This window comes from Pterocles gutturalis, unplaced genomic scaffold, assembly GCF_000699245.1.
Source record: "Pterocles gutturalis isolate BGI_N339 unplaced genomic scaffold, ASM69924v1 scaffold13375, whole genome shotgun sequence".
In the NCBI taxonomy this organism is placed as follows: domain Eukaryota; kingdom Metazoa; phylum Chordata; class Aves; order Pterocliformes; family Pteroclidae; genus Pterocles; species Pterocles gutturalis.
Window position 1 is genome coordinate 1 of NW_010140970.1, and position 18,784 is coordinate 18,784.

The 18,784-nt window shown below is 38.8% G+C and overlaps 1 protein-coding gene across 1 annotated transcript; it reads left to right on the forward strand.

The window, feature by feature from the left end:
• Positions 1-3: 3 nt before the first annotated feature.
• GDF10 (growth differentiation factor 10) lies at positions 4-13,014 on the forward strand (the record flags this gene model as incomplete). The annotated part of the gene is made up of 3 exons (XM_010083870.1): positions 4-124; positions 5,644-6,551; positions 11,992-13,014. Coding segments are annotated over 3 exons (1,221 nt in total), but the record flags the coding sequence as incomplete, so codon positions are not given.
• Between the last annotated feature and the right edge of the window lie 5,770 nt (positions 13,015-18,784).

Genomic DNA, 18,784 nt, shown 5'->3' on the forward strand with positions numbered 1-18,784 from the left:
GCACTGGGCAGCATCGCTCAGGACATGGTAGCTGTCCACATGCTTAAGCTCTACGAGAAGTACAACCGGGAGGGGAGCCGGCCCGGCGACGGCAACACGGTCCGCAGCTTCAAAGCCAGGCCAGGTAAGACGAGCCGGGCGCGGGGGGCACCGCCGGAGCCCCCTCGCTCCTCTTTCGCTTTAAAGTGACGGGTTTCCACCGAGGTTGCCATAGACTGCGGGGGGTGTCACGCCGGGTGAATACCGGGGGGACCCTGCCAACTAACTACACGGACGCGGTGCTTCGCCTCCGCTCTGACGAAGCCTCCCCACCTCTCCCGGCTCCCTTCCCTCCCCCGAGAGGATCCGCAACAAGGTGCTCCCTTCAGAAAGCCTCCGTTACTGTGGAAGCAAACTATTGGCAAAAGAAGGGCTGCTGCCAGTGCACATCGAAAGATCTTTTCAGGGATACTTGGAGCACATAACTAGTAGCCAGTGCTCCAGCCGCAGGTCCTCTCCTCCGGCTCTTCTAGCAGGCTCACAAGTTTCTGTTCGGAAGAGTGCCGCCTGCGGGACCGCCTAATACGACCGCGGGATCATAAATTCCTTGCACTGTCTAAACCTGAGAAGACGGATGCCTGACCTCCCTCTCCCTAGTTCTACTTGGCTTGATTACGGGCGTGGAAAAGCTGTGCAAAACTACACCTTCATTATTGCAGTCTTACTTCAAAATAAGAAAGAGCAGGTTTGTGCAGTTAATACTCTTTAAATTTGGTATCCTTTGCCAAGGGAACCCAAAATATCTTTTCTGGAAAATGTCTTCCTCCTTTGGTTAACTCTTAGACTTTAACTAGGATCTTAGCTCTTAAAATAAGAATTAGACCAGTTTCTAGAATATATTTTCTTTTACATTCACAAAAATATTAATTTTTATAGGCTTATCTGATAGATTAATTCAAAATTTGCTTTTGTGAGTTTCAATCTATTTCCCCTATATCTAAAGTCTCATGTACAGAATACATCACAGCGTACAATCTTTCAGGGAATGGTTACCATAATATTGCACAATAATCTCTAGTGCACCCCAACTTAATTTCTATCCCAGGTCAAATGTAATACTAAAAAGTAATCATATCCAAGGAATAGGAGATCCCATGGAAGGGTAAGTGGCTAATGAAAATGTCTAGAAATCTAGAAGTTAGGATGTAAAGCAATCACAGACATCTAGGAGAGAAATACATTGTCATGCTCTAGATTATTGGCTAACTAATTTGGGTTAGGAAGGAACTTTCTCTGTGGATGGTTACTCCATGACCTCCTGCAATCACTCTTATTTTTCTGTGAACTGAGGAGCTGATGCTGGCTGCTACCCAAGTAAGGGCCTGGACCACACGAGTGATTTGGAAAGAATGCAAGAATTGCACTGTATTATCTTTCTTCATTTTTCAATTAGTCTGCTGAACAAGTTACTCACATCTAAGTGGTTTAAATTCTGGTTTAAACAGTGAAATAGCACCACTTTTCTACCCACAGATCAATTGTACTGAATGATTACAAATCAATATTATTTTGCCTATCTGTCAGATCATGAAACTGAGGCAGAAATGCTTGGAAGTTAAATTGTTTTTCCATGCAATGGAAATAAAGCACACCTATGTCCAAAACTCCTATCTCCTGTGTCCCACCTGTGTACCTTCTCTGTTGGATCCCATCTCTCCCCAGTAACATGGCATGAAAGAAGAAGCTCTTCTGCAATGTTCCTTTGTTATGACAGTCAATTGTATTTCTTTGTAATTCATCAGCCTAGTGATAAACAGTCCGAAATGAACCATAGAACGAAGGAGGGGAGAACAACCTTATCTGGCAGTATGTTCTTCTTTATCTCCTCCAAGAAATTCAAGTGTTTTGTTCTGAAAAAATAAATTGGCATGGTCTTCTAATAAGACATGCAATGTCCATTCTCTATAAAATACAGGCGATAATTCTGATCCTATTGAGATAAGCAAAGACTACATCAAAAATTTTCTTTTCATTATCCAAAGCAATGGACTTCTTTTTTTTTTTTTTTTTCTAAAACATGTAACTTTCCAGAAACCTTCTGTTCCTATACTGCAGCTTAAAGCTGTTTGTTAGGGAACACTTGAGTATCCCTGTTAGTTATCGTAGTGAAGAAGAGGGCTCCAGAGGTGCAAAATGCCAGTCCACGCTTAGTTTGTTCCTTTGTTACATGCATTATTGAGGACTCCTCAACAACACAATCGTATTGCCATCCTACATATCCTTTAGAGGGTACAGATGGTGTTGACTGGGTTATTGAATATGTAATATTTCTCCATATTCAATGTGAGGCGTTTGTGCTACATGTATCTGAATGAGCTATTTGCACATGTTCCAAATATAACTTCTTCATATTTCTCTAGCAGTACTTAACACTTCAGGAAGAGTGCTTCACAAACATCTGATCACCTCCTCTAAGCTCACCTCTATGTATGTTCACAAGAGTTCATTATTTCTCTGATAAGGAGCTGAAAGAGAGTCTGTGAGTTAATTTCTCAAGTTCTTATTTCTTTATGTGCTTTCCAGTTTTCAGGGAACTCTGTAGCTTTAGAAAACAGCACCAACTGACTGAAGTTATTTACACAGTCAAGTCATAAGTGGTTTGTGACCAAATGTGAAATATTAGGGCATTGCCGAACTTCACCTAGGTTGCTGAGACTGGGGGAAATTAGTCTTCATAGCAGCAATCTGCTGCCTAAGCCGTGAAACTTCCCCATAAATTGGCTCTTGCAGCTCAGGGTCATTCCCTGAACACCATCCATCCTCTGCGCTAAATGAGGCAAAGGCCTTGGTGAATAGTAGAAAATAGCAACTATTTAGATAAGACTATATCATAATGCATATGTGCAAGAAAACCAAATCAAGATTACAGAGGGAACTGTAATTCTGGCCTCTAGAGCCTTGCTTTAACATAATTTCATAGCTAAAATATTTTAAATTAGGTTCTCTGCATATTTATTTCTCACAAATGTGTTATCAGAAATGCCATGTAAATCTGTTTTGCTAATCTTCACTTACTACAATGCAACATTCTCCTGTGTGGATTATCTCCTAAAGGCTAATATTTTCTTTCCTTGGCCACTTGCCTTTGTTTTTTTGCTCTACCAACTTCTTGTATCTTCCACACATCTTGCCTGTATTCCTAACTTGAAGTTGTCTACAGTGATCAGAGGTCGATACAATCAGTAAAATATTAACAGTTTTAATGTATACAGCTACTACAGTTCAACTCAGAGTAGACCTAGAAAATGTAACAATGCTTGCTTGACAGGTTGGTAAAAGCCTGAGCAATATGATGCAATATGACAAATATGACTATGCTCCATCCAAAACACTGGTCTCCTCAATTCCTAAAAAGCCTGTACTTCCAGGCTTCTGGCTTTTCAGTAGCTGCAGATTCACAGATTTTTGTTCTCTTCTACAAAGAATTTTGATATTTTGGAAGGGTTTGATTCACTCTAGAATGCAGAATTAATTTAGATTAATTAAAATTTCCTTTCTCTCATTATAAGTTACTTTCCCATGTGAAACCCTGGGACTCTGGTGTTTGAAACACCTTTATCCCAGCAATGCAAATGCTTCATAGTCATATCTATAGAACTGACGGTGCTAGGATAATTCCCACTACTAAAGAAAATATTAAAAATTTCAACTGTACACAGCACACCTGGGGAGAGGCAGTGAATAGACTTCTTTTTTTTAAAAGTATGTCTTCTGAAATGAACAAACATTAATAGCAGCCTGGTGTTCTAAAGGAAGTACTAAAATTATTCTCTTCCTTGGTCTGAAAAATAGACTGGGAGGTTTGTGAAATTTCTAGGCTTCAAAGATTTGAATAGAATCTAAACTCTTAAGGTTTTTTTCATAGTATGAGCACCTGTGCATAAGACTAGTGTTGATCAAAAGTTTACTGATAGGATTCCTGTCCTGAACTGAAAGAAACAAATAGATTCTCATCACAGAATAGTGCTTCTGTTAGCCTCTCTGCCACCTATGAAACCACTATGTGGGCACCAGTACAGGCTGTTCCACTTCACTACATCAGGAAGAAAATACAGATGGTGTAGATGGAAGCTGCGTACTTTTGAACATTTGTCCTTTCAAACTGTATATGTGGGCCTGGAACTAATGAACATCCTAAACTGCTGTGGTTTAGTCCAAATGATGGTTCTACCCAGCATGAATGGGAACATAGCAAGCACCAATTTAGTGAGATGTTGTACTATTCATTTCCACTTTTCAAATGAAACTGTGCTTAAAAAGAAGAATATTCTGACAGGTGGCAGTTAACAGTACTACCTTTCTGTTGCCAAAATTTCTGTGGCTCATCATCCACAGCGTATTGAAAAAGAAACCTAAGTGTTTCTGGGAAGGCTGGCTGTTGGGTTTTATTGTTTTTTGTTTGATTTTGTTTTTTTTTTTCTCCCTGCTGCATGCAAGAGAATTTCTAGGTATGTCAAGAAGGGCTGCCAGAGAGTTTGTCCACTTGGGTTAACTAAAGGTGCAGATTTACCCTCTGTAGTCCTTGATGTGTTCTAAGTACCAGCCTGAGGTTGGGAGAACAGGAATCACATCTTGGTTCTGCCACCACTTTCATGTATACTTTTCAGGTAGGAGGAAAAAAACAAAAACCAAAAAACAAACAACTTTTCACAATGATAGAATGTGAATGCATGGTCTTTTGATTCTGGGATATATTTTAACACAAAAAAGAGGAGTTTCTACTGTCTAAATAAACACGGTATAAACAGTTATTAGTGTAAAATTGCTCATCTTCCTTGAGAGGAGGGTAGAGATGTAACCTGAACACAAAATGTTCAGCTATCTAAAGGAAGCTGTATCAAATGGAGTTTGAATTTTAAGTCAGTTCCTATTCAACAGTAGCTGTTGCTAACTTCATGCAGATCAAAACACAAGTCTTAGAAACCAAGTAGGTTTCATAATGCTTTAAACAAAGTTCCTACATGATATATACTGGAAAGGAGGATTGCTCCAAAGAGTAAGAGCCCCCAAAATGTGTTGCACTGCTTACTTCCAGCCCCCTTGTGAAATGTCTCTTGTGCACTCTTTGCAGATTATGAACTTCAAATACTGTTGCCCACAGAGTTAGCACTCTGAGATCTTTCAGGAATCTTTGCAATCAGCTTTAGAATAGACCATCTTGAATATTAACCGTAAACCTGGTTTTCAGCTAGTATACTGAGTAAGGTACTGTTCTGAGCTCTGCCATGGGCAAATGGGATAGCTTCTCTGAGCCTGACTTTGTAATAAATTAAATATAAGCAAGGATTTATTTTCTTGCCTGCCTGGAATGAAAGGCTGTCTGAAACTGAAAATCTCTGGGAAGAGATTTATCCCTCACGTATACAAAAGATGCCCAATGTGTCACGACATTATTGTAACATCACTACGAAATATTGTTAGGGTTTTTTCCTCCTCTTATTCACCATAAGTTTAAGCTGAAGTGACAAGCTCACTATACTGAGTGATTTAAACTCAGTGGGTAAGTGATAAAATTTGTTAATACACTTATATAGGAATAAGGGTTTGACTATCATTTTTCATCTCTGATATTTATCCATGTTTTCTATCCTTGCTCTCTTGCAGAATTTTTGGCCCAGAAGCCCTTGTACTGCTTCAATCTGACATCCATGCAGGATTCAGAGATGATCCTTGCTGCCACTTTCCACTTCTATGCTGACAAACGCCCTCGGCACCGGGAAGTGTTCTGCAAGCGGTCCAAGAACTCATCCTGCCGCCTCCTTCACCTGCCTCCGATCCTGCGGCTCAACCTCATTTTCCAAAGCATTCACCAGAATTCTGCCTATGGGCTAGTGAAAGGGAACATCACTGTGTCTCTTCAAAGGCGAGGGGCTTGGCATGCAAAGGACATTTCACACATCATAAAAGAATCAAAACGGGCTGGAGAGCTCATTCTCTGCGCTGAGCTCGATTCTGGGGAGAAACACCAGGGCTTCCCTGAACAGGTTGCCAGTCATTTACCTTATATACTAGTTTATGCCAATGACCTTGCAATCTCTGAACCTAACAGTGTGGCAGTCACCCTACAGCGTTATGACCCATTCCCTTCCAGTGATGGGGACCCAAACCTGTCCCCTAATGCTTCTACGGATACCCGAGTGAGGAGGGATACGTACCTCTCTAGCTCTATTCAGAACAATGAGTTGCCAGAAGTAGATTATAACAACAATAAATACAACAAACATGACATATGGGAGAATGCCTACAAGTCCTTGAAACCAAAAGCCTCACGCAAAGACCGAAGGAGAAAAGGGCAAGAAAATACAGAAGCACTTACAAAATCTCAAGTGCTAAATTTCGATGAGAAAACAATGAATAAAGCAAGGCGAAAACAATGGAATGAGCCAAGGATTTGTTCAAGAAGATACATGAAAGTTGACTTTGCAGATATTGGCTGGAATGAATGGATCATATCTCCCAAATCATTTGATGCCTACTACTGTGCAGGGGCATGTGAATTTCCAATGCCCAAGGTAGTATGCCTTTTTGTTGCCATTAGCTTGCAAACAGTAGATCTACTGTTTTGCCTATCCAACAACTTTAGTAGTTAGATTTCCCTTTAAATTTTTATTGGTTTTTTGCTGCAATCTGTTGCCTTGTCCAACCTAAATTTTAGCAATACCATTTCCATCAACTTACTCATCAGAGTGCAGAAAGATTCCAAGCTATCTTTAAATGTAATCCGAAGAAAAATGTCTCCAGTTTATCTTAGAATTTCTCATCATATATCTTCAAACCATGACATAAAGACTTATGCAGCTTATTAAAATATGGTTACACACATTAAATCATCAAACTACTCTGTTGTGGTAGCAGAAGTACAAACTATTATATGCTAATAATAAAACAAAGCACAGTATCAGAATATTTTTGAGTTCCACTGGTAATACTTTAGGATAAAAATGCAGAGTAGTGACACAGAGATATTTTTAATTTTAAGAAACGGCTTGTCACTTTGAAAATAAGAATGCTGGTTAAGGTGATATTTGCATCTCCAAATTCTCTGGTGGTTTTTAAATTTACTAAATTCTTAAAATTAAGATAATCCTTCTGGAACAAAAAAGGTTATTTACTTTATGTGGACAAAAATGACAAATAGCTGTCTGTAACACCCTAAAGCTACCACAGTGAATTCCTTCATAGAAGCAGTGTGAAATTTGCTAATAGAGAGGCAAACATGAACTCCTGCTCCAATGGAATTTCAATTTGGCCCACTCCCATTCACTTGCTCTGGGGCAAGAGGTAGAAATTTTGGCAATTCTATGCAGCACAAGAATTATCGGCATTTTATAGGACTTTCAAGTAATGGGGAAGGGCAGGATTTGAAGCACTGTATAACCTGCATGTTTAGAAACTGTGATTATTTTGCAATTCTACCTACAAATGGCCTGATTATTTATTCTACTGCTATTTTTGCATGTGGTCACTCAGCACATAAATAATGGATAGTGTTTTACAGCAGAGATTTTCAAAGCTCTAAGACAGGAATCTGCCCTACTTTACATACAGGGAGATTGATGTATGTTTGTGTTGAAGTAAGTAGTATGACTTCAGGAATAGTAGATATGCAGGCTAGTTTAAGTCCAGTAACAGTGGAAATTGAGACACCAGAGTAGGGTGTACAAATCTGACCACACGTTCTTGTGTAGCTGGCTAATGCTGAAGCATATATACATAAACTGATTTATGGTCTGGTAAAAATTAAGCTTGCACAGGCTCACATAGAACTTCACTTTTTTGTTGTAGTATAAAGAAATCATGCAACACAATCACCGTTTAATTTATGCAAAATAAAACACAGCCTGGGAATATGGGTCCTCTGCCATAGATCCACAGTCTAGTGCACCACTGACACATACCAAAGAGAGAAAAAAACAGAAGAGAAGATACCTTTCAACACACTTTAACACACCTGGCTTCTTGTGAGCAAAACACAAAAGCAAACTCAAACACACTCATAAGAGTGGATCTGTTTCTAGCTGTAATTGTTAAATAAGCTTATATTGATGAATTATTTAATGTCTTATCTAGAAATATTACCTGCTATATAATAAGGATCCCTTGTAAATCAAAACCACTTGCTTTAATTCTCATTTTGATATTTGTTTTCTAGATAGATTAACATGGCTGCACTATCATCTTGGTGCCAAAAAAACAAATAATTAAACAAAAAGCCAGAGAAATTTAAAACTAAATCATAGATACACAGACGTGAGGATTTTTGGTTTAACACTCCTTGATTGGGTTTGATTTGGAAGAAGTCTGTTTTTTGCTAGCTTTGTATTTTTACGGGGAAAAGAGGGGGGATGGAAGCAAATTTACAGCTGTAACTTTTTAAAATGACTGTTTCCAAATGAACAGAGATAACTAGAACATCAATATGAATGAAGCTCAGGTCAGAATATAAGAATTGCTAAATATTATGGAGGGAGAAATAGGTTTTGTTCGTTCATATATACCCTAGGTCAAGAAAGCACGCACATGATCTTGGCATTCTTAAGTCTAAGGCTAAATCAAGGCTATTCATGAAGTCTTTGTTTACACAGTCAACCTGTGATGGACAGAAGATAACTTATTTCCAAGGTACCATTTTAGAACTATGGGGACACAATTATACTTGTATACCTGGTATGTAGACAATCATCATGTTGTATGATTTTTTTTTAAAGTATCAGTACATCACTCTGCACATCTACTTTAATAACTGCAACTCTTAATCCAGATACAAAATAGCTGTGGTGCAAATTTTGTCTAGCAAATTCACCTACCTTACTGCTGAAGTTCCTCTTCCCTGAACTCGGAGGGGCAAGACTAACTTATATCATTAACAATGGCTAGCTGCACTGCTGCATTTGCCAAATAAATGCTAGTGCTATGTGTGTCAGAAGTAGGTGGGAACACATACCCTTCCCCTGGTCTACAGTAATTAGAATTCTTTTGAATTCCTTGTAAGCGTCTCAGTTCATGAGTTTCATTTTGAGAGCTGAATTCAAACCTGAAAACAAAACTTTCCTGAAACTAAGAAATATTGCTTATTAAGACAGGGAGGGTGTTTTCTGAGGGGCTAATTAATGATAAAACAGACTTTAAAAGTGACAAGGCAGGCAGAAGGGGAAGGTCTAAAATATTTCAAATCTGCTGTTAATTGCTTTCCGGCTACATCACCATCCCTCTATCTCCAGAGGCCCAAAACGTTCCTAAGCTAGGATTGTCCTGGAAGTTAAGTAAGAGCAGAACCTGGCCTGCTGTATATAACTTAGTAGCCAGCATTTAAAACATTAGCACTTCCTTAGTGCCATCACTACTGGTCATTCAACTCATTATTTCAAGCTTTCTACTTCAGCACATTAGTACAAAGGCTAATGTGAAGCCTAGCCCAAGATTACTGAAGACTTTTGCCAAGTTTCCAGAAGGGCTGGAAAATTCAGAGCCTGGCTTGATGTGGGATGGGTGTGCTGCATGGCTCTTCTGTGGATGTAGGGCTCAGGCAGACAGATTCTGTACTGAGTAATAGTCCCTAATAAGTATTTTCTCTATAAGCATTTTTGTGCACTGTGTATACACTTGAAGGCATTAGAAACCTAATTAGTACTGTTGTCTTGGTAAACAGCTGCTCATGCTAGACTTTTCTCACACCTACCTGTTCCTTGCAGATATTAGAGACTGCACAGCTGGAGATCCTAGTTGCATGTTCATACCCAGGAATCCTGTAAATCAGTAACTGGAATGAGGGCAATGACGGCTATCTACTGCATGGGGTCAACAAATTCTGTTTCAGTAGCACATTACAATCTGTGACTGTTTCAAATAACAATATGAGATAATAAAGGTGCTAGGAACACTTTAGGAGGTTTTTCATAAATGTTAAAGTTAAAACTTCATTCTAGAAGCTCTAGTTCATTGAATTTCTAAACTCTGTTGTTGCTTAAATAGACAAAATTACTTCTTTCTCTTGCTGTCCAGATTTGCTGACATGGCCAATGCAGGTAGAAGCTTATTTCTACTTCACATAGCAGCTGTGAGACTAATTCACTCCAGCTTCTTTGTGGACAGCTTTGAAATCTAAAGATAAAAGGTGGCACAAAAGAGCAAGCTGTCAATAATTATGCCAACATACGTTAATTACAGAAAGGCACTTTCCAGGATTGGTCACTTGTTGGGACTTGGCTATAGGGATGCTGTCTTCAAGACCAAAAGGATCAAGGATGGATTTCACAGCTTCTCCATAATAGCTCAAATGAGGTTGCTTTAGTTAAAGGAATATCCAAAAGCCTTAATAGCAATTAATATTTGGATCTGATTTGTTGATATATTACACTTACAGTAAATGTATCAAAACTGAATTATCTTAAAAAATAGCTCCTTTGTTATACACATAGACTACATAACTTTTCATGTTGAAATGACAAAATCAAGCTTTGCATATACCCTATTATTATTTGAAAAATAGAGAAGATATAGGAGACATTAATTCTTCTCACCTGAAGTATCTGCTTCCATGTGGAGGTATGCAAAGTCCCTATTTCTTGTCCCACAGATGTAATCTTCCACCCAATATACAGCTATGTACCTATAGTGATGAAAGATTTCATGTGTCACATATACCAGATCCGTCCAGAAAACTAGCGCAAATGTAGCAAAAAGCCTGATATGACTAACATAATTTTACTACTGTACTGTACTGTTACTGTACTGTACTTGCTGAGAAAGTATTCAAGCATGACAACTGAACAGGAGTCACTGAAGCTTCAGCCTCAGTGGTGGGTTGCATGCCATACTATTGCCTCATGTAACTGGAGGATGTACATGCCATGCTATGCTGAAGCAATGACAAGGAAAGGCTGTCACTCTGTCACCAGCAAATCTGTGCCTAACTGTTTGTACCCCAAGCAACAGAAGTGGTGAAAACTGTTTAGTACCACACAGTTTCTCAGACTGCAAGGGTGAAGAGTAGCTTGTGAATAAAGGCTTAAAAAAAAATACATTTAACTACTAAACAGCATACAATCCACATACCTTACTCCTTTTCTTATTCTCAGTGCTGTTATGCCTAATGTCTACCTCCTCTTCTCAAATACTTCTCCTTGTGTTGTTTACTGCATCCAAAACTCAATAGGAGAAGTAAGAATGTGACTTAGTACCCTGAACAGTATATAGATGTGAAGCTGCTGTGAAACCTCACTTCACATTTCTGCCCTCCCAGACTTTTGTTTTCTTCTCCCACTTTGAGGCTAGTTCAGGGGGGAAAAAAAGCCTAGTGAGGAAGGCAGAGGGAAGCAGACAAAGACTACAGGTATGAAGTACCTGCTTGACATGGGGTTAAGATCAGAAAGGCTCTGTCAGGTTGTTTGACTATATTCCAGAGTACCTCCTTCCTGTGGACACTACTTTTGGAGCACTCTGCTCTTTTAAAAGAGTAACCACTCCAGGAAAAAGTAACTAATTCCAGGTTAGCGTACATGAGGAGAAATACTACTGGAACATAAGGATAGTTATTTTGGAAATAATTACAGTAGCCAATTTTCCAATTCAGGCAAGAGGTTAAGAAAACAAAAGATGACTGAGAAGTGTGCCCCACGTTAGTCCTTTTCTCCTGCCTGTCTGTCTCCAACATCTAGTTGGTGCAGTCAGGGACATTCTTTCTTCAGGCTACTGAGTCCTGTCTGTGCCACCAGCGCCCTCCTCTGGTATTTTTGAAGGCGGCATAAGGAACACAAAATATCTGTTGGATAACACCCTGCACAGGAAAGTTGGAAGTGTGAGGGACTGACTATGCTGCATGGCCCTGCGACTCAATCACATATATTCACTTTTTTGAGTAACAAAAAACGATAACTGTTGTAATTTTCCAAGTCCATCTGGGAAAGTGACTGCTCATAAATGAAGCAATAACTATTTCCTTCTGTGTTCCAGATTGTTCGGCCATCAAATCACGCTACAATCCAGAGCATTGTAAAAGCAGTGGGAATCATTCCCGGCATCCCAGAACCCTGCTGCGTTCCTGATAAAATGAGCTCGCTCAGTGTCCTGTTCTTAGATGAGAACAAAAACGTTGTTTTAAAGGTATATCCCAATATGTCCGTTGAAACTTGCGCCTGCCGATAAGTTCATACAAACACATCTTTAACAAGATCTACGTATCCTGCCTGACTACACTGGGAAAGCTGTGAATGGGAAATGAATCTACTTGTGTTGATGAATGAATGCAAGCCTACAACTCCTCTACAGAAAGTGTGCAGAGAGACTAAAACAATACACATGCTCACCTGGAAGGATATGTCTTACTGTCATCATTTGTCTTTCATATTCATCTTCCAGGAATTCAATCCTTTTACAAACATTTTCCTAACCCATCTAGCCAAGACACCTGGCATTTAGTGAGAAATTTAAGTGTAAAGTTTTCCATAACCAAAGGACTAAAACACACTTTTATACGTTATTTTTCTATTTTATCTCTTCAGTTAAGCAAGAAGAGGGGAAGTAAGCTTGCAAAGGCAGGCCTGTTTTAGAATATCACTTTTGTACACAAATCAAAACTTTTTGCCTCAACCACTCATACTCTTAATCTGCATATTTATACTGAAAAATGCTGTAATAAATGGCTTAAAATTATATTTTCTTCAGGATGCAAGTATAGTGCACTGCATAAGCTTTCATATAAACAGTATGTTAATATTGCCATTTCTGGTTACCCTTCCCTAATATATAATTTGTTCTACAAACGACATATGTAATATCCCACACTTTCAGTTTGCTGGATAATTTCAGGTTCTTAAATATATTCGTTGAGTAACACATACTATATAGTAATATGTTGAAATACTAAAAATAAAATAACCAAGATTTATATTTTTGTAAATTATACTTTATATCCTCTAGATTGTTACATGCTTTTAACAAAAGCTAATAAATTAAAGGTACAGTAGTATCTAAAAATAGTTGAATTGTCTTTCTATAAATGCACTCTGTTACATTCTGTTAATTAGATGGAAACATGTAGATACATGTTAAGCTTCTCATAATGCACCTCAATAGATTAAAGACAGAATTGAATGCTGCGATCATCTAGACCGACCTCCTGCATAGTGCAGATCAAAGAACCTTTCTGCACCATGCATTATGGAACTTCTGTTTTGAGCTTGGGAATATCTTTGAAAAACATGCATAAATTTGGCTTTAAAGATTTCTTGTGATAAAGTATCTCTACTGGACTACAAGTAGTTATTCCAAAAGTTAGTGCTCTTTGTTCAAAAGCAGTGGTTTAATCCTAGTCTGAATTTGTTGAGCTTTAGCTTCAATACACTGGATTTTACTGTAACCTATTTTATTAGATGCCTTTTATCTATTATCCAAAACACTTTCACTGTGTATTTTTAGTATATAGAGCAGGGTCAAATTACATTTTGGCTAAAATTTAAATGGGTACTTTGATTTCTTATTCTAAGCCTCAAAAAAATTTCTCACAACTTTTTTCTGAACACTTTCCAAAACTTTCATTAATGTTTTTTTTCCAACAATGAACATCAAAATGGGACACAATATTTGGCAGTGTTTCCATTAGAAGTCTGTATAAAATAAAGTCTCTGCATCCCTCTAACTCCTGTACAATCCTCTCGATACATTCATGGTAGCCCTTGTAACTGCAGCACTCCTTTAAGAGCATTATGGTTGTCAATCCTCTTTCTCAGTGTCCCTGCATGCCAGGAAACACTTGCCACATATTCCACTTTCACCCACCTGCTGTACAATAGTATAGGCAGACCAACAGTGGAACAAACTTCTAAAGACTGAGAGGTAGCACAGAGTGCAAAAGAGTAGATTTAGAGTAGACATTAGGAAGAAATTTTTCACTGTGAGGGTGGTGAGACACTGGCACAGGTTGCTGAGGGAAGCTGTGGATGCCCCATCCCTGGAGGTGTTCAACGCCAGGCTGGATGAGGCTTTGAGCAACCTGGTCTAGTGGAGGGTGTCCCTGCCCATGGCAGGGGGGTTGGAACTTGATGATCTTTAAGGTTCTTTCCAGCCTAAACCTTTCTGTGAGTCTATGATTCTACGATATGGACTGTTTCCTCCTCAGGAGGCAGTCTAATCTTCTGCACTATCTTAACCTATTAAAAGTTGTATTGTTTAGGGGAAGGACACTAGACACACTACATTCTGCTGAACGACTAACTAGGAGGCTCCTATCCTGCTAAGGTACCAGGTAACTTCTGCCACCAACATTCCATATTCACGTGGTGCAGATTCCCAGTAAACAGAGGTGTGTAAATGTGGTACTTCCTGCTAACCTAGCTAAAAGCAAGATTCAGTGTGTATGGTATTGTCTGCAAGATTACTCTAACAGCAGTTCTTGCTAGTTCCTCCTAAACAGCTCTCAATAAGCAGATAGTTCTAAGGCACCTTGTAGTGACTGCCAGTTATGACTGCCAAAAGGTAATGGAACCAGCTAGGCATTTCTTCTTCTTCCAGAGTACTACAGTGATGTACGCTGGAACTACTGGGATAAACCTTTGTATACTGTCGCTGTTAAAGATCTCCTTTAAAAATGTAGGCTCTTGTGTTGCTACAAATCATGAGAAACTCAGCTACCACTGACAAAGTAATGCTAATGCATAAAGAAAAATGAAAAAGTTATCAGAAAATCATAATTTAGTTCTACAGAATAGCCATAAGCATAAAAGTTTTCAAAGTATCTTAAGTCATTGTCATTTCTGTTCCCTATGAAAATCTACCCTTTTCTGTAGGTCTAGTCTTGCTCCCATTCAGAATCAGCTCTGAACAGAGTGTGTGCTTATGTTCTCATCTATTGCATTTGTTTTCCTTAAGTAATCTTTTCTAGATCTTAAATTAATCTTTGTGTACAAACTAACTTTCCAAGATGTGCTTATGCAAGCAATTTAGAAAGAGACACCATCCTATGATCTCACATAAAGTCTATAGGACATAAGGGAAAATGCTACTCCTGGACTCACTAGGATACCTATAAAAGCCTGAAAGGTTTAGTCTGCATTTAAAGGTTTGTCGGCATATCTATGTTATTTAGCATGGGCAAAACAAAATTATACCTGTAAATGGCACAGCTCTCAAGACATACCCTTACTACACAAGCAATACAATTCTCTTATTAGTAAAGTTTATTTCATCTGGAGTTTAGCTATACCTATTAATTCTGTAATACAAACAAGGTCTTAAACCACTATTTGTTTAGAAGTGGCTACTACTTTCTGGGTCTTTGGTCTTTGGATGTCTAATCTTCCTCTAGAAAAGGAAACTTTGCATTTGAAATGGCACAAATGCAGTCAGCTGCTGCTGGAGGACGCTGACACCTTTGCTCTCTTGATTCCAATAGAACTTTTGATTTTTATGACCATCCTGTAAACCATTCCACTCAATGTTTAAGTTTCTAGAGAAAGCTACTATTGACAAACACTTAAAATAGCAGGTCAGGATAATTCCACTAACTAGTCCTAAAAGAATTGAGGACATATTAATATGAGATTATTAAAGACAGATAAAACAGGAAAACGGCTGATACTAGCCAGCAAAGTGTTAAGGACATTTTTTTTCTCAAGCAAATCCAATTTCATTCTTTGAGGCAACAGTTTAATTGCCAGAGGTAACAGCAGCAGCTATAAGGTACCTACGTTTTTCAATTCACTTGTACAAGGCTGCATAGTTAAAAGAAACCACTGGACAATATTAATTTATTTGCGTATCACAGGAATTAACAACTGTCTCACTGCCAAATCTCAAAGAGCAGCTTTCAAAAGGAATTGCCACTGAGTGAAACTGTTCATTGTAAAGTTTCTGCAAAGCCGACATTTGGCCTGACACTATTTGATATCTTTATATATGAACTGGAAGTCTGTATATAACAACACCGACAGACAGTGTTTAGGAGAAAGGTATTTATATAGATCACTACATCTACCTGTACTTTATGTAATCAAAACTCATTTTAAGGTAGACAGATGCAGAACTTAGTACCTAGGCACAAGGAATGGAGCCTGCTCCTACTATGTAAAAGACTGCACCGCTGAAAGCCATCTCTTAAAACAATTTTGGTGGATATCATAGACTTATGGCACGGTATGAACATCCAGGGTGATACTGTGTAAAGAGAGCTAAAGAAAGCCTGGAAAAGATACACACTGGAGTAGTGAACCACATAAGCAAAGGAGATTTTATTTCTACATGAGTGTCCTTGGTTAAGCTGAGACAGAGTTAACTTTCTTCACAATAGCTAGCAAGAGGCTGTGTTTTGGGTTTGTGCTCAGAAGAAAAGCTGATAAGAAGAGATGTTTGTGCTGCTGCCAAGAATGGCAGACTGGGGAGGCTGGGAGGGAGCACAGGCCCGGTTGCTAGCCCAGGATTTGATCTTGGGTTCGGGACTGAAACCCAGAGTGACCAGTAATCTGTTCCGTAACATATACATCATGCCCAGTATACAGGTGAGGACCCTCCGGAAGATCGTCCCTTTTGGTTCCGGATCTCTTTGTCTCCGGGTCATCTCGCTCCAGGTGGTCACTCTCCCAACGCCTTCTCCCACCCACCCCGGTCAGCTCTCGGTCTGGGACGCTCGGACTGTTGTCTCCATTCCGTGAGTGTGGTTTCAGGACTCTCCCTGCTTTGGGATCGTTAGCGGGGAACAGGCTGAGCCTTGGTCATCGGGTGGGGGGGCAGTATCACTGCGTATCACTCATTTGTATATTTGTATATAGTATTATTTTCAATATTATTGTAGTTTTATTATTAAATTGTTCCTATGTCAACCCACAAGTCTTTTTTCCCTTTACCCCTTTAATTTTCTCCCCCATCCCTGGGAGGGGGGAGGGTGAGCGAGCGGTTGTGTAGAGTTTGCTCCCAGTCAAGGGTAAACAGGGCAAACCCACCACAATGAGCCACTGGTGGACTGCTATCAGAAAACTATGCATAGCCCCAGTGTTCACTCTTTCAAAAAAGACATTCAAATTCTTAAAGAGACACTAAAAAGAAACAAAGACAGTTAGAGAAAATGTCTTAGAACATGTGACTAAAAAGCACAATCTGTTTATGTTATCAGAAAGCAAACTGAGAAGTAACTTGATTACACTGTGCAAGTACTTTGACAGAGAGAAAATGCCAGCTCTACAGGGCTCCTAAAGCCAGCCAAACAGTTACAAGAACTCCTATCTAGCGGCTGAAGCCAGGAACAATGAAATAATAAAATAAGCATGGGTTTTTAAGTCTAAGTGATAATATTTTAGAGTCGGTGCTACAAAAATTGAAGAAATCTTTGATTCTTTGACATCTTCAGATAGATTCTGGAGGACCTTCGAAAGTTATGTTCTAGACAAACACAAGTAATCTGCATGCCGGTAGGAAACACAAAGGCTTTGAGTAAAATGTAACAGTCTTGCTACGCAGGAGACCAGGATCAATGCCAAACAATCATTTCTAACTTCACAACACATGAACATAGTTAACCAGGATCTTGGATCCCAGTTATCACTTGAACAGACACATAAGTGAGTATTTGAGAAGTCTGGGATCACTTTTAACACTGTGTGTCTACTGCGAGAAAACTGGAGATGAATGGCCAGAAAGGACAAAATATTGTCCTCATCCTTGTAATGAGATTTTTTTATTGTAAAAGTTTGAAGAGTAGTATGAGATTTATGACACATGTACAGTATTGACTGAGTTGTGCTTAGAAAAAACAATAGATTAATAGTACAACTAAAACATTTATGTGTTATTAGATTAAATCATAATGCATTCATTGAGATAAATATTGAGTGATACTTTTGTGTATAAATAAACTAGGTTTTTTTTCTTCTGTATCATGAGAAACTCTGTAATCAGTCTTGTATTTTTTCCTTAGCCCATTCTTCTCATGGATAACTGTATCTTCATAAATAATGTTCTGTATCTTCATAGATAATGTTCTGTATCTTAGAAACATAGAATCATAGAATGGTTTGGGTTGGAAGGGACCTATAGATCGAGTTTCAACCCCCTGCCATGGGCAGGGATACCTTCCACTACACTAGGTTGCTCTCTCTTCACAGAGACCTTTTAATTTCCATGTGGCTTTAGAAGGACTAGTTCTGTCTTCATTTGGAGGTCACTGAAATAATGACTGGTTGTTCTTGGACTGGATTGACCAAAAAGAATCTAAGAACTATATTACATAAGATACTATAAAAACAAGACTAAATTCCCATACACCAAAGGAATCAAACTGAAAAAGGACAAGCCTGCAAACAACATGAAGCAAACTTGACACAAAACAGATATTTCAGTGTGTACAAACAATAGCTCTTGACTGATAAACGGAAAGAAGTTTTAAGGTTGTTTGTATTGTCATGAGATCATGTCTTACAGAATCGCAGGTCTCCACCAAATGATTGGGGATTTTCTGATGGCATGTGAAGGGACTGTAATAAAGATTTGTGAGATGTTATTTACTAATAGCTAATAGAGTAACTTCGTTCTAGATCTCTATTTTCTAGTCTTGATGAAAACAGTGTAATCTTCTACATCCCTAAGAAAGCTTCTCTCTCTGTTGGCAAGGAAATGATAGAAAAGCGTAATTAAGCAATGATGACCCTGAAGTGAAATGTGGATTCTTTACAATATACAATGTCCTTCCCACCAGCCACATGTGTTTGTCAGATGTTTATAGAATCTTCATTAACTAAGAGCTTTGCTAGATAACAGAAGC